Source organism: Rattus norvegicus, chromosome 7, assembly GCF_036323735.1.
Source record: "Rattus norvegicus strain BN/NHsdMcwi chromosome 7, GRCr8, whole genome shotgun sequence".
Classification (NCBI taxonomy): Eukaryota; Metazoa; Chordata; class Mammalia; order Rodentia; family Muridae; genus Rattus; species Rattus norvegicus.
This window is the reverse complement of record NC_086025.1, coordinates 118,711,423-118,725,044: the sequence shown is the minus strand read 5'-3', so window position 1 is coordinate 118,725,044 and position 13,622 is coordinate 118,711,423. Positions and strand designations below refer to the sequence as shown.

The 13,622-nt window shown below is 50.6% G+C and overlaps 1 protein-coding gene across 5 annotated transcripts in view; it reads right to left on the bottom strand.

The window, feature by feature from the left end:
* The window catches only part of Ppara (peroxisome proliferator activated receptor alpha), a 68,463-nt gene extending 55,679 nt beyond the window's left edge, over positions 1 to 12,784 (bottom strand). The window contains exons 1-3 of one of the 5 annotated variants that reach the window (XM_006242154.5): positions 12,636 to 12,784; positions 11,408 to 11,494; positions 3,539 to 3,654 (exon numbers count right to left, since the gene is read on the bottom strand). In XM_006242154.5, the coding sequence (XP_006242216.1) occupies positions 3,539 to 3,643 (105 nt within the window). In that variant the 5' untranslated portion in view covers positions 3,644 to 3,654; positions 11,408 to 11,494; positions 12,636 to 12,784. Of the gene's footprint in view, positions 1 to 3,538; positions 3,655 to 11,407; positions 11,495 to 12,187 lie in introns of all 5 variants that reach the window. The other 4 variants (XM_006242153.4, XM_006242152.5, XM_039078501.2 and 1 more) reach the window with 4 other exon arrangements.
* Between the last annotated feature and the right edge of the window lie 838 nt (positions 12,785 to 13,622).

The following is a 13,622-nucleotide window of genomic DNA, read 5'->3' as shown; positions in this document are numbered from 1 at the left end:
TCTCTCTGCTGGGACCAGAAGTCATGACATTCCCCACCTTCTGCTTCTTCCCACCCCTGTCTTCTCCATTCATCCACACCCTAAGAAGAGAGCATGCTAGCTCTCCCCTAACACTGGACTCATGCAGGGAAGGGGCAGCTGCCATACTAGGCCATAACAATAACTGTGAACACCTCACCCCTGTCCTGTGCAAGGCCACTACCACATCAGCTCCTGATTATTGGCATGACCAGATGACCAGTCACAGCCTCTCTCTTTGGCCATTACTAGCTCCCCCTGCCAGGTCCGCATTTAAGGAATAACGGTGACCTCAAAGTCCCACACCTCCCCAAGGGAGGGTCAGCTTGGAGGTGGTTTGCATTCCTGAGTCCAGACCTTCTCATCTTGTTCTCTCTCATGGCAGATGGTTCTGCAGTGAGCTCAGGGTGTGGGTGTGGGTGTGTGTGGGGTGCCTTGGGAACAGTTGGTCTGTGTTCCTTACAGAAATGTTCAATATCAACTCACTATCCCTTAGAGATGGGTGTAATTTGCAAATGAGTCACCAACAATAAGGTTAAAGCAAGTTTGTAGTGGTAGAGGTTAGGCCTAAGGCAAAGTCACAGACATCTTCATCAAAGTGGGGAAGCACAGGTCTTGGGAGATGGCTCAGCAGTGGACAGGCTAGCTGTGCAAGCATGACGACCCAAGTGCTATCCTCAGAACCACATAAAAAGCGGGATGCAGTGGGGCCTGTTGTTAATGCCTGCACTCCTGTGGTGAAGGAGGTAGAGACAAGAGAACCCTGGATAGCTTTCAGGCCAGCTAGCTTGGAACACACACTTTACAGGCACTCATAAAAGAAGCCCTGTCTCCACAAAGTGGAAGGCCAGAACAGACTCCCCACAAAGTTGTTCTCTGACCTCCACATGTGTTCCCTCGCACACATGAATGTGCACACACATATACATAGACGCACTACATAACATTAAAGCAGAAATGTGGCTGCAGACCCAGAATGGATACTTTCTGAAGCAAAAGGAAGCAGGGCCGCCCTGGCGGGTTATGGGGCAGAAGGGCTGCGGCCATCACGAATGCTAGAGAACCAAGGACATGCATAGGCATGTGGCTCTGCTGGATGATTCAGACATCTACCTCCTGGGTCAGGAGAAACCCCTATCCTTGGAGCCCACAGCTTGTACTCCAGAATAGTACTACAGAGACTAAGATGGTGACCATCCTGAGACCTAGGGTGGACGCACAGGGCCCTCTTGAGCTGCCTCAAAGGGAGAACTCTAACTCCTGCTGGCTGTAATCTGAGATGCTGCAGAGAATGTGGCTGAGGTGAAGGCAGAGGAGAGCCAGGGACAGGCGGTGTGGGAGAGAGAAGTAGAGAGGTTGGTGTCAATGGCAGTGGGGCCGCTAACCAAGGGATCAAACCTTAGCTGACGTCTAGCAAGAAGAAAGGGATCTGGTAGGTTTCCCAAACCTCCAAGAACTGTAGAGAGAGGACAGATGGGTTTCACTCTGTGTAAATGACATGCAGTCATCTTAACAACCTGGTTCTAAAAGAAAAACTAAACCCCTCAGATCCACCTCACTGCCTGGGTTCCCACGCACACAAGCGGGCAACCAGGGTGCCCTGTCCAGAAACATCGGTGACCGGCTCTGCTTCCACGTGATCTAATGAGCTCACGATCTCCCAGGTACAATATAGATGTCCTCCCCGTGCCCCAAACTCACCAAGCAAATCAAGGAGTGGCCTTGGCTCACACCCATCTTAGATTCTTCTAGCAAACAGGCCTGGATGAGAGGCTTATATTTGTCTAAGGACAATTTACATCCTGCAGACCAATCGAGCTGAATGGAGCTGAGCCTGCTATACCCCAAAGTCGGTTCTTACCCTCCCAGGGGCCAACTCAGGAAGCCACTGACCTGTTGGCCGGAGGAAGATGGTCACTGCTCTGAGGCTGCTGGACCCATCCATGACAGGAGGGGGACAAGCAGGCGTGGTGATTAAATGGGCAACGCTTCCTGAATATCGGTCATTAGACTCCTGATTAGAGTTAATAATCACCTAAGATTAGATCCCGCCAGCCGATGTGGGTCAAGAGGAGTTTAACTCAGCCCATAATACTTCTGAGATCACGGCGAGAAGACCTGAAAGTGGGTTCCGCAGATTCGTGAATTTTTACCGAGTCTACTTTTCCTTCGACTTCCTTTAGCTAAGGGAAATTCCAAATTCCAGGACAAACGTGCTCTGCTCTGCTGAGCGGAGTCACTGTTAAGCCCCGTGCTCGCATCTCTGAGGGTTCACTAGACCCTCTCTGCAGAGTCCTTCCACACCACAGGTCAGGGTTCATTACCCAGTTGCCCCTCCTTGTAGCCCGGGAGAGGGACTGCAAAAGTGAAGGGAAGGGCGATCCCTAGAGTTCCTTACTGCTTGCTCCACACACGGGACAGAGTCTGGCACCCACTGGATGCAATAAATATCTGTTGAATAAATAAATGAACCTAGGAACAAGTGACTGCTAGACTCTAAGGAGGCAGAATGAGTAGAAGCAGAGATTCAAATAGTCTCTGAGCATATGATGGGCAAGAATCCTGTATCCAGGAAGAAGGCTTGGTAGTAATGTGCCTGTCGCACAGGCATGAGGACTGATCCAGAGCAGGGATCCTCAGCTCTGGATACACACAAAATCTAGGCACAGAGGCATGTGTCTGCATCCCCAGCAGGGGCAGACATAGTGGTCTCCTGAAGCTCCTTGGTAAGTCGATCTCACAAATCAATAAGCTCTAGATTCTGAGAGAGATTCTGTCTCAAAAAGTAAGGTACAGAGGACTAGAGAGATAGCTCAGCAGTTTCCCAGTGCCCACACTGGGCACCTTACAGTGCTCAAAACCCCAGCTCCAGGGACTCCAGTGCCTCTGACATCTAGGTGTTCATACATGTGGATCACACACATACACACACACATGCATACACACACACAAGCATACACACACATACATACACACACAAGCATGCACATACACAGGCACACACAGGCACACACAGATTAAAAACAAAATAAATGGAATTAAGTAAGGTGGTGGGCAATCAGAGAAGATACTAGGTGTTGACTTCTGGCTTACACACACACACACACACACACACACACACACTATACACTACACAAGCGTTAACCTCTGGGTTCCACACACACACACACACACACACACACACACACACACACTTGCACAATTTCGAGGAGAATCATGAAGACTTAGGAAGGAAGTAGCATTGGATGCAGCCTTGAAGAAATCTCAGACAGATAGAGTGCACTGGTTGCTACCAAGCTGAGTGGAGCATGAGCAGAAGTCTATGGCATCTTGCAGCTACAGGGGTCTCAGGGAGAGCCACTTTCCTCAGCTTACATGGGAACAGCCATACCACACACACAGGCACACATACACACAAAAGCACATGTGCACACATACAAGCACATATGCACATACATGCACATACGTGCACGTGTACACTCACATGCATGTGCACATGCATGCTTTGACAGGAAGGCACCTGACATTCTGTCCAGAGGCTCAGGGAGGAGCCTAAGAAGGAAGTCTTCAGCTGAGATCTGAAGGGAACAAACGCTGGGGGTAAGGGAGGACCTGGAGGATCCATGTCTTCTTCATCTATGGAAGAAGCAAAGAGTGAGAAAAGAACTAGAAGATGCCGGAGTAGAAAACGTCAGTCCTGGGTAGTCTTGGCTGTGCCTTTCTGGTTACCACTGAAAACGCATGAGAGTCTGATGAAAGAGCTGATGGGTAGTTAGAGTTAAGGCAAGCCAGCATCTATACAGCTCTTACAGCCTGCCAGGCAGAACCATCTGGGAAAAGCACTGGCATTCATCCCATTGATGGACAAGGAAACTGAGGCACAGGCCAAGTGAAAGCTACTAAATGCTGGGAGAGGACCCTGAAGCTTGTCCTGGCTTGTTTCCCTCAGTCCAGCCCCAGTGGGGGTAGTCAATGAGATGGGGGAAGGGGCAGAAATCAAGGAGAGGGAAGAGTTCAGGGTGGCTCAGAATAAGACACAGAGCTTGAGGGTCACAGCAAGCTCACAAAGGAGGCTTGGGTTTGGAGTTCTGAGACGGACGGCAAACTGCAGGGACCTGGCAAAAGGACTGGCAGAGTCTAGGGGACTAGCCCTGAGGATTCTGAAAATCACTAAGTCCGTGTTATCGGGCTTTTTGGTAATTTACCTTTATATGTCTAAATAAGATGCTCTCAGAAAAACTGGGGTATGAATGTGTTCATCTTATGCCACAATGCACAACACCATCTCCCCAAGTCTGGTTTTCAATGACCTCCTTATCTCCCTGAGGTTTCACTCTCGAAGAGTCTCTACCAAACCTCCTTTCACATGTGGGTAGGTAGTGTTTTAAAATACCTACCAGAAGATGCTTTCTCCCATCCGGAAAGCCCCCTCTAAGTTCATTCATTCCTCCAAAGGTCACAATTCATTGTAGGATTGTACTTTCTCAGTCAAGGAAGTCCTGCCGGGAGTCTTCCTTCTGGTTCCCGCGTCTCCAAGTCTCTGCCTCTATTGCTTTTGAGATTATCAGCTGCCCTTGAGCGTGGTTAAACATTCACCTTCATTAGACTTCTGCCCTAGACACTAAAAGCTACCTTTATTAGATTCATCCAAGTAGAGAATAGGGCAGGGGAAAAGTTGATAATGTTTGGTCTGTAGTGTAAAAGAAAGCCGCACATGTATCACTTTTCCTTCTGAATCCTGCTAAGTTCCCTGCCTGCCGGCTCCAAGCCTGGAATCCTGCAAGGAACCTCCTAGGGGGAAGCCATCCACCTGAGACTTCCTCTGTCACCTCTGCCATCCACATGGCTAAGAACAACCTTCCTGGTAGCCTCCACTTATCAGCCTGGATGTACACTCCCGACTCCACTCTCATGGTCCCATCTGGGTTCCAGGTCCGGTGGCAAGGGTGGGTGCACTCTGTCCACCACCTGCAGTTCACCCTCTCATTGTTCACCTTATCCTGCCCACTTCTGCTTTGGCTAACGCCCAAGACACCGCCAACCTTTCCACCCTACATCCCCTTTGTTGTTGCTGTTTAGCCCATGCCGTTGGAGAACTAGCAACAATCCACCTGCCTTAGATGCCCAAATGTGAATTACAGGTGTGTGCTGCCGTACGTGGCTTGGTCCCATGCTGATCACTGGCACATGAGCTCTCCCAACTCTGCCTTTCAAAAAGCATTGGCTCTGCATACATTTACACCACTCAGACTCCTTTCTTTGCTGCATGCTTCCTTCTCAAGCCTCCTTTCTTCCTGGGTCTCGTGCACCTACACATCTTCGCACAACTGAACCTTTTCTAAGAGTGACATTCCTCCGTCAATGCTCCGCACTGAATGCAGCAGGACAGGCTTGTCTCTATGACTTCAAAACAACAGAAATAGGATGTCTTTCCTAATGGAAAACACACTGGACAAAGGGACATTTTTGGAGAAGGGATAATGGAGGTCATAATCTGAAATTTCAAGGACTTCAGGTTCCCGCTTGGGAAGCAGCAAGCGGGGAAAGTGAGCCAAGTTTCCCCTGCCCTCATCTGGCAACATCTGCAGTATTTTTCAAAGTATGTGTATGTGGGGTGGGGTAGGGGGGCAATGATAATACTTGAGCAAAATGCTTCCCTAAACTGTGAGGTCCAAGGGCATGGCAGCCCACACACTGCAAGGCTGATTTCCATGGTCAATAACTTTCACCTACTCAGACATGATCCCCACTGCAGCCAAAGTTCAAAGTCCTCAGGACGGATTATTCTCTAAAGCATCACTCTTTATGCACGGGAATAGAACGTGAGGGGATGCAGAGTAAGACCCCGCCTTGGTTATCGAACTATGCCATGGATTCTGGACTGCATCAGGGCAGCTCGTGAGTCCAGACATCCAGAGAGCAGGGCTCATGCATTGGCAAACCATTAGACACCCACGCAGAAAAGCCACCGAGAAGACACAGCTAAAACTTGTCCGGATAAAACCCATTTGCATTTAGCCTGGTGGAGACGGGAAAATGTCTGCTTTCGGGACAGTGAGATTTGTCTGCTGCTGTGTGAATGGACTGTACATGTCCACAAGCCATCTCGTCTCACTGTGAATGCTCGCATAAAGCTGGCTGCTACTGTCTCAGTGTGTTTCAGAATTGGGCATGTCTATCCATCCACCTCTCATTACTAGGTCTCTCCCTTGATACTGGCTGCTTGTCGCCCCAGAGTAGTTATCACATAGACACAGACTTGTTCAGTTACGGATGGCTGTCAAAAGCCCGAGGGCCCCCTCACTCTGACCTTACCCTAATCTTGAGCTGTTCACAAGTTTCAGAGACCTTTGGGACAATTAACCATTCTGCGCTCTACCCCTGACTCTCAGGATCCAGAAGGATGCTTTTTCAAAGGCTTCCTTGTGTTCTCCAAGCAGCAAGTGGGAAATAAGGGGATCCATTTGGAAGTGCTCGTTCCCTTCTTATTTCCAAATTTCTTAACACCCAGCAAAATAAAAGCAGTCTGGGGGGTGTTAACTCAATTTCCCCAGTTTCTCCTGAGAATATACATCCCGTGCAAGACCCTTGGCCCCTTAAATGCAAACACTTCAGGACTTAGATGGTTTGGCGGCTCAAGCACTGACTGCTCTTCCAGAGGACCTGGATTTGATTCCCAGCACCCACATTGCAGCTCACAACCATCTGGAACTCTAGTTCCAGAAGATCCAATGACCCCCTCTGCCCTCCATGGGCACTAGGCATACATGTAGGCAAAACACTCATACATTATAAAACAACAACAACAACAACAACAACAATACATGTCCCAAACCACAAAACTTTACCCACATTTCATTATAAGGAACGTGTTTGGCATCTGAATCCATGGTTGGTCTTGAAGTTTAAAAAAAAATAGCATTTTATTTAAACAGATCTTCAGGCTTTCTCGTTTTTTTTTTTTTTTAAAGTCTATTTCATACACGCTAGCTCCCACATCTTGTGATAATTGCAAACACACTGTTTTGACGGCAACCATCACACCTTAACCCTGCCGCCATGGGAACTACATCCTGGGTGTGAGGGAGCTGCCAGCTGTGGAGATGCGCCCCACAGTGGAGACGAAGGACCAGCATTTGCTGGCTCTGAGATGCTCGCCCTTCCAAATAAGCGCTCCCACACAGGAGGATATGGGCAGAGAGTTCTTGCTGATCTCAATTCCGCCAACCATTTACATATTCAACGAGATTCTACAAGTTCCTACGAAACCTATGGTGCTAGCAGATCAACGGTGAACAGATCCAGACCCTCCACCCCAATCCTCCCTGTCCCTACCCTGGCTTTCAGTAATCCAGGCTCATTGAGAGAGGCGGACTCTCCAGGAGTTGTAGTGCCAGACAGTATCTAGGCATGAGTTCCAGTAAGCTGCAGAAGGCTGCCTTTTAGTAGGTGTCTTAGGGTTTCTATTGCTGCCATGAAACACTGTGACCAAAAAGCAAGGTGGGGAGGAAAGGCTTTACTTGGCTTACATATCCACATTGCTGTTCATCATCAAAGGGAGTCAGAAGTGGGACTCAAACAGGGCAGCATCCTGGAGGCAGAGGCCATGGAGGGATGTTACTTACTGGCTTGCTCCTCATGGTTTGCTCAGCCTGCTCTCTATAGAACCCAGGACCACCAGCCCAGGGATTGCACCACCCACAATGGGCTGGGCCCTCCCCCCATTGATCACTAATTGAGAAAATGTCTTACAGCGGGGTCACATGAAGGCATTTCCTCAACTGAGGTTCCTTCCACTCTGATGGCTCTAGCTTGTGGCAAGTTGACACACAAAGTCAGCCAGTACAGAGGTTTCCCCAGTGTGGTGTGGTCTAATGGGTATCTAACCTTTTGACGTTGCCCAGTTACATCATGTACATATGCACTGGGTCACACTCATAGCTATCCTGGTAAACACATGGCCCACTGGCCATAGATTGGACACTCTGGGGATGCATGGGAGTGAGAAGACGTGGCAAGACTTGTCTGTCACCATCAAGTCCTGGGATCACGTTCACATTCTAAGCTAATGGGGATCACTTGTGATAATTGTGATAATCTTACTGATAGAACCTTCTCCTTTATCTGTGTTTCAAACTGAAATCTCATGGGAGACTATGGGAGGGTAGCGAGGGAGTCCCTTTCTCAAACTCTCTGAGAATTCAAAAAGCCTTGGCAGCAACAAATTGGCTTGGGGACACAGGTGTCCCAGATCCCAAACTGCTCTGACAGCTCCCTCATGGATCCAGTGTTCTCAGCCACTGCTTCTCAACCCCTCAAAGGTGATCTAAAGAGGAAGTGAACTTTCTGCTGAGAAACAGCAGCCTAGGGACTTGGACAGAAGAAGTCTGTGGCCTGGCAGGTGGCAGCTGAGAGGCAGGGTACCAACAAATGTCATAACAAAATGACATCACACCTTTCTTGCTTCTCCAAAGCAAACTTTCCAGCGTGCCTTCACCCTATACAGATCTCAAACCAGCTCAGCTCAACTAGGAAGACTCTGCCTAGGAGTCACCTGGTTCACCGTGTCTCGCCGGACACCACAGTCATGACATCTTGATGCTCAGCCACTGAGGACCGCAGAGGCAAAGAGTACACGCACTCGTGTACACATGCACACGCGCGCGCACACACACACAGACACACACACCCCTTTGGAAAAATGAGTACATTCATACAACAGTGTGGAAACCCACATGCACAGAACTCTTTTCTGCGGGGAAATCTGAGGCACATACAAAATAGCAATGCTCTCAAGGGAGAGGCAAGCTCTGTTAGCCTAGCATTTCTCTCAGGAAGTTCCTGCTAAAAACCCAATTGCAGCCTGGGGCACACCTCAGCACAGCTCATGCTGTGAACTTGCAATCCCAGGCTTGATGTTCAACAACCCAACCAAAGCAGAAACCCCACAAACCCCCTCTTATCACCAACTCGCAGATTTAAACTCTGGGCCTAATTCTCTAAGGGCATGGTCCTAGAGAGTCTAGCTTGTTCGATGCGTTAAAAAGGCTGAAGCCACAGACGTGGCAAATGTTTGTCCCATTTACAGAAATTATAGCTTACTAATTAATTTATTGATTGGTTAATTAATTTATTTATGAGACAGTTCCTGGTTGGCCTGGAACTCACTATGTAGATCAGGCCCTCGAACTCACAAAGATCCACCTGCGGACACTTCCAGAATGCTGGGATTAAAGGTGTGCCACACCATGTCAGTGAAACTATAGCTTTTAAAACAGTGCCTATCAAGCCGCCGAAATCAGAAATAAAAACAGGCACCCTCTCCCTTCCACCACCCAAAGCAAACATTTGACAGGCAGCAACCTTAGCTGTGATATCACAAAGTTAAGGCAAGCATCGGCCGCCAGGAACGTCATCCCACACAGAGGCTGTGCGAGCACACGGGGTGGGAGGGGAGATTTGTTGTAGTTAAAATTTATTGACAACAAGTAAAGACACATTCCAACCGATGTTTCAGTAAAATCTTCTCCAACGATATTATAAAAACACAAATAGTCATAACATTAAAAGGGGGGCGGGGGGTCCTTAGTCTCAAAAGGGTATGACACCCATTCTCACGCTCAGTTTCTTCATCTATTAACCATCAGGAGGATAGTTATGAATTTCTCTCTTTTTTTGTTTGCTTGTTTGCTTTATTTTTGTTTTGTTTTGTTTTGTTTTGTTTTTTAGAGAGGGTCTCATTGGCCAGCCCCAAGCTCTCTGTGTAGACCAAACTGGCCTTGAACTCACAGAGAACCTCCTGCTTCTGCATCTGCCTCCGGAGTACAAGGATTAAAAGAATGTGTCACCATGCCTGGCTATTGATTTGTTTTTGAGACAAGGTTCTCACGTAGCCTGGCATAGCCTCAAAGGTATCATATGCTTTTGTCTCTCCTGCCTCTGTCTCCACAGTGCCGGGATCACGGGCATGGACTGTGCTGCACCTGGTTTATGAGGGGCTGAGGATCAAACCAAGGGCCTTGTGCATGATTGGCAAGCCCTCCACCAATGGAACCACAGCCCTAGCCCTCACGTTCATTTCTTTCTTCTTCTTCTCCCCACCCCCAAGACAGGGTTTCTTGGTGTAGCTCTGGTTGTCTGGGAACTAACTCGCTCTGTAGACCAGGCTGGCCTCAAACTCAGAAATCCGCCTGCCTCTGCCTCTGGAGTGCTGGGATTAAGGGCATGCACCACCACCACCTGGCTTCAAGTTTCCTCTAATTCCAGCATGGAAATCAGTCTCATAGCAAGTTCATAGCTCTCTTGTTTAGGAATGGCATAGTGGCCCCTGCCCCAGGAAGCTATGCAATAAGCATGAATCAAATGAATGAATTATATACTAACATATGTCTATATATGCATTGGCTAAATACCGTATGTAAACCTAGTGAGTTATTAGACACACACTTGAGGCAAAAATATGTTGTTTCTCACATTCACATGAAAATATTTTTCTCAACTTAATAGTTAATAAAACAAATTAGAAACATGCTTTCTCTTCTCTCATTCTCTTCCCACCCCTTACATACATACATACACATAGACACATGCATATACACATATATACTGAGACACACAATACACATACACACCTTGACACAAACACACACATACAAACACATACACACATTGACACATACACACATATACACTCATACACACATGTACACACACATACACACACACACACACACACACTTTTTAGAACTCTGTTTCTAGGCTTGACAAACATCAGTTAAACAGAACTACTTCAGCCTTCAGTACTTGGGAGGCTGAGGTAGGAATATAAAGAGTTCAAGGCTAGCCTTTGCTACACAGCAACTTCCAGACTAGCACAGGCTACGTAGCAGGCTCCTGCCCTCCTAACAAACTCTATGAGTCTGGTGTGTTTCCATACATGTTTAAGTGTTGGAAAAGAGACCCTTTGCTTTCTACGGTCAGTTCATGTATCATAGGCCCACCGACTCTGGGTTTTCATATGGTCACCAAGTAATGTTTATCTGGCTGTTTCTTGGGGACCATCCCTGCACTAGCTAGTGATGAAACGAACCAACTACTTAGCCGAATTGATATGAAGACAGCCAAGAGACAGTCTTCCGAGTCAGTTCATAGCCAGATGCAATAACACCTCTTTCTAAACTACACTGAAGCCGCAAAGAAATGAAGTTCCCAGGAAAAAAACACATTCCATCAGTACTGAAATGTGGACCACCCATTTACCTGGCTTCCCTGAGAAGACATTTACTATTTCACCACAAAATAGCTACTACACCTGTTGCTAGTCTGAAGTACAACTTATGACAGCGTTTACAATATTCCAGACTGAAAGCCGTCCGTCAACCCCTCTTACCTGTGATGACAACGTCTTGTGTCCTGAGCTTGACCAGTCACAAATGTCAGTTCACAGGGAAGGCAGGGCCTTGAACTTCAGTCTTGGCTATAGAACGTTAAGGAAGGAACCAGTTACAATATGTTCTCTGGATCCCCCCCAACTCTCCACCACCTTGGGAAAGTCACTGTGACCCTGTTGCCTGCAACCACCGCAGTGTCCAGGGTCGCCCAAGAAAGTTCTGTGCTCCTCCCCCAGGAAGAGCTAGGACAGGAGAGGCCTTTCCTAAGAGGAAGGGAGTGGGCTGGGGTTGGGGGAGCACCCCAGTGGCAGAGTGCCCCCCCCTCCAAAGACATTATTTATCACTGTGGATTTTCCTTAGAATCCTAACATTCTCTCCGAGAAAAAAAAAGTTTGGGAAAGGAGAGGTGCAGTTATTCCAGGCTAGTTGGAGAGGTACTGGGGCAGAATCACCCTCCCCGACTAACACACAGACACTCCCGGCTCCCTTTATCCATAGCAGGTCAGCCGCGCAGGCACTGCACAGAGTAGAGACTAAAGCTGGCCCCACACAGGACCGGCTGTGGCACTGGGCTCTGGAGGGCAGAGACATAGGGGTAGCTTTGGCATCGTCTCTACCGTACTGCTGGGGCCTGTTCACACCGCCCCACTAAGGTCAGCCTCAATGAGGAAACCGGTGTTCAAAGCGAGTCGGCTGAACCCACCGGTGTTCCTCCAGATCCCCAGCAGTGGCTAGACTCAGTGACCCCAGAATCAGTCTGTCCCGGGGCCTCGAGTTACCTCGCCTCTAAGATCCCCGAGGGTCTCAGGAAACGCCTCCCGGTGAGTTACGCCCAAATGCACCACGCTGTGGGAAGGGAGCGCCCCGATGTCCCCGCTCGTGTGCCCTCCCCTCAAGGGGACAACCAGAGGACCCAGCGTCGCTTCAGTTCCAGGACTCCACGAACCCTCCAGCCCACAAAACAGCTGCGAACGCCAATGTTCAGAGCCGGCACACGGCGCTCAAGGGGACTCGAAGTAGCGGACAGTTCCAGGGGCCCCGAAAGTCGCACGCGTGTGCCCTTCCTAGCGTGTGCCCTCGCCAGTGGCTGTGGGTCTCCAGACCCGCGCCCCTGGTCCACGCGCATGCGCCACCGAGCCCCTCCCCTCCCTGTCCACCCACCTCACTGTCCCGGGACGGGGGACGCCTGGCTCCCGTCCTCGCGCGTGCCCTCCCGCCCCTGGGCACCTGAGGCTGCGCTCCGCCTGCGGGTCCGCAGGGCCAGCCCGCCCGGGTAGGCGGCGCCAGGAGGGGCTCGAGCGGCTGTCTCCGCCCCCGTCACCCCTGTCGTGGGGCCGCAGCGTCCGGGGCCCCTGCCCGGCACCGCCTACGCGCGCCCGTGCCAGCCGCGCCCCCACGACACGCGCCGCCCCTCGGACGTCCCCTGCGGGGTCCCGCGGCGAGGTGACCGCCCCGGAAACCCCGCCCTCTAGGCCCGGGCCGCGGTTCAGAACGAGACACACCCCCCGGACGGCAGCATCTGATTGGCCGCTGCTGTGAGGGCGGGGCCTAAGAGGCCCTGGGCAGTTCTCCTCGATGCCCATTTAGTGCCTCGGGGCTCGGGCATCTGTTGGTAAACTGAGGCTGGCTAGGTGAAGGGACTGCCCAAGGTCACCCGACGGGCGAGACAGCCCTGTGGGAAGGGCGCGCCTGGGCGAGCGCGCCTTTCTGCTCCCAGCCCCGCGCACCGGCCAGAACTGAAGTTCAAGGCTGCGGGTCTGGTAGAGCTTCCCACCGGGTGCCCTCGGTGAACTGGTCTAGATCGTGGAGCGCGTGCCCCGAGTCCCGGGACTTCGTGGGGTGGCGGGCGGGCAGGCGGGATCTGATCTTCAGAGCCCCAGGATGCGAAATGGGGAGAAAGGAAGAGCGAGCTGGGGCACGCGGCAACAGGTGTCGGAGGTGCCAGGGTGGGTGTGGCGGGCGGGGAAGGCAGAGGCTGAAGGGCATCGAGGACGGTCGCGGGGAGGCGCGGCCGCTTCGACCCTCCGCCTCTGCCCCGCCCCGGGCTGCGGCCCCTCTGTGTACGCTGGGGGAAGGGGGAAGTTGAGGGGCTGACTATGTCCAGCTCAGGCACTGGGACTCTGCCAACTGACAGCGCAGGGGGCAGGCTGCGACTGGGAGCAACCGCTTTGTTTGCTTCACCCCTGGATCTCTGATCACGGAATGCACATAGCC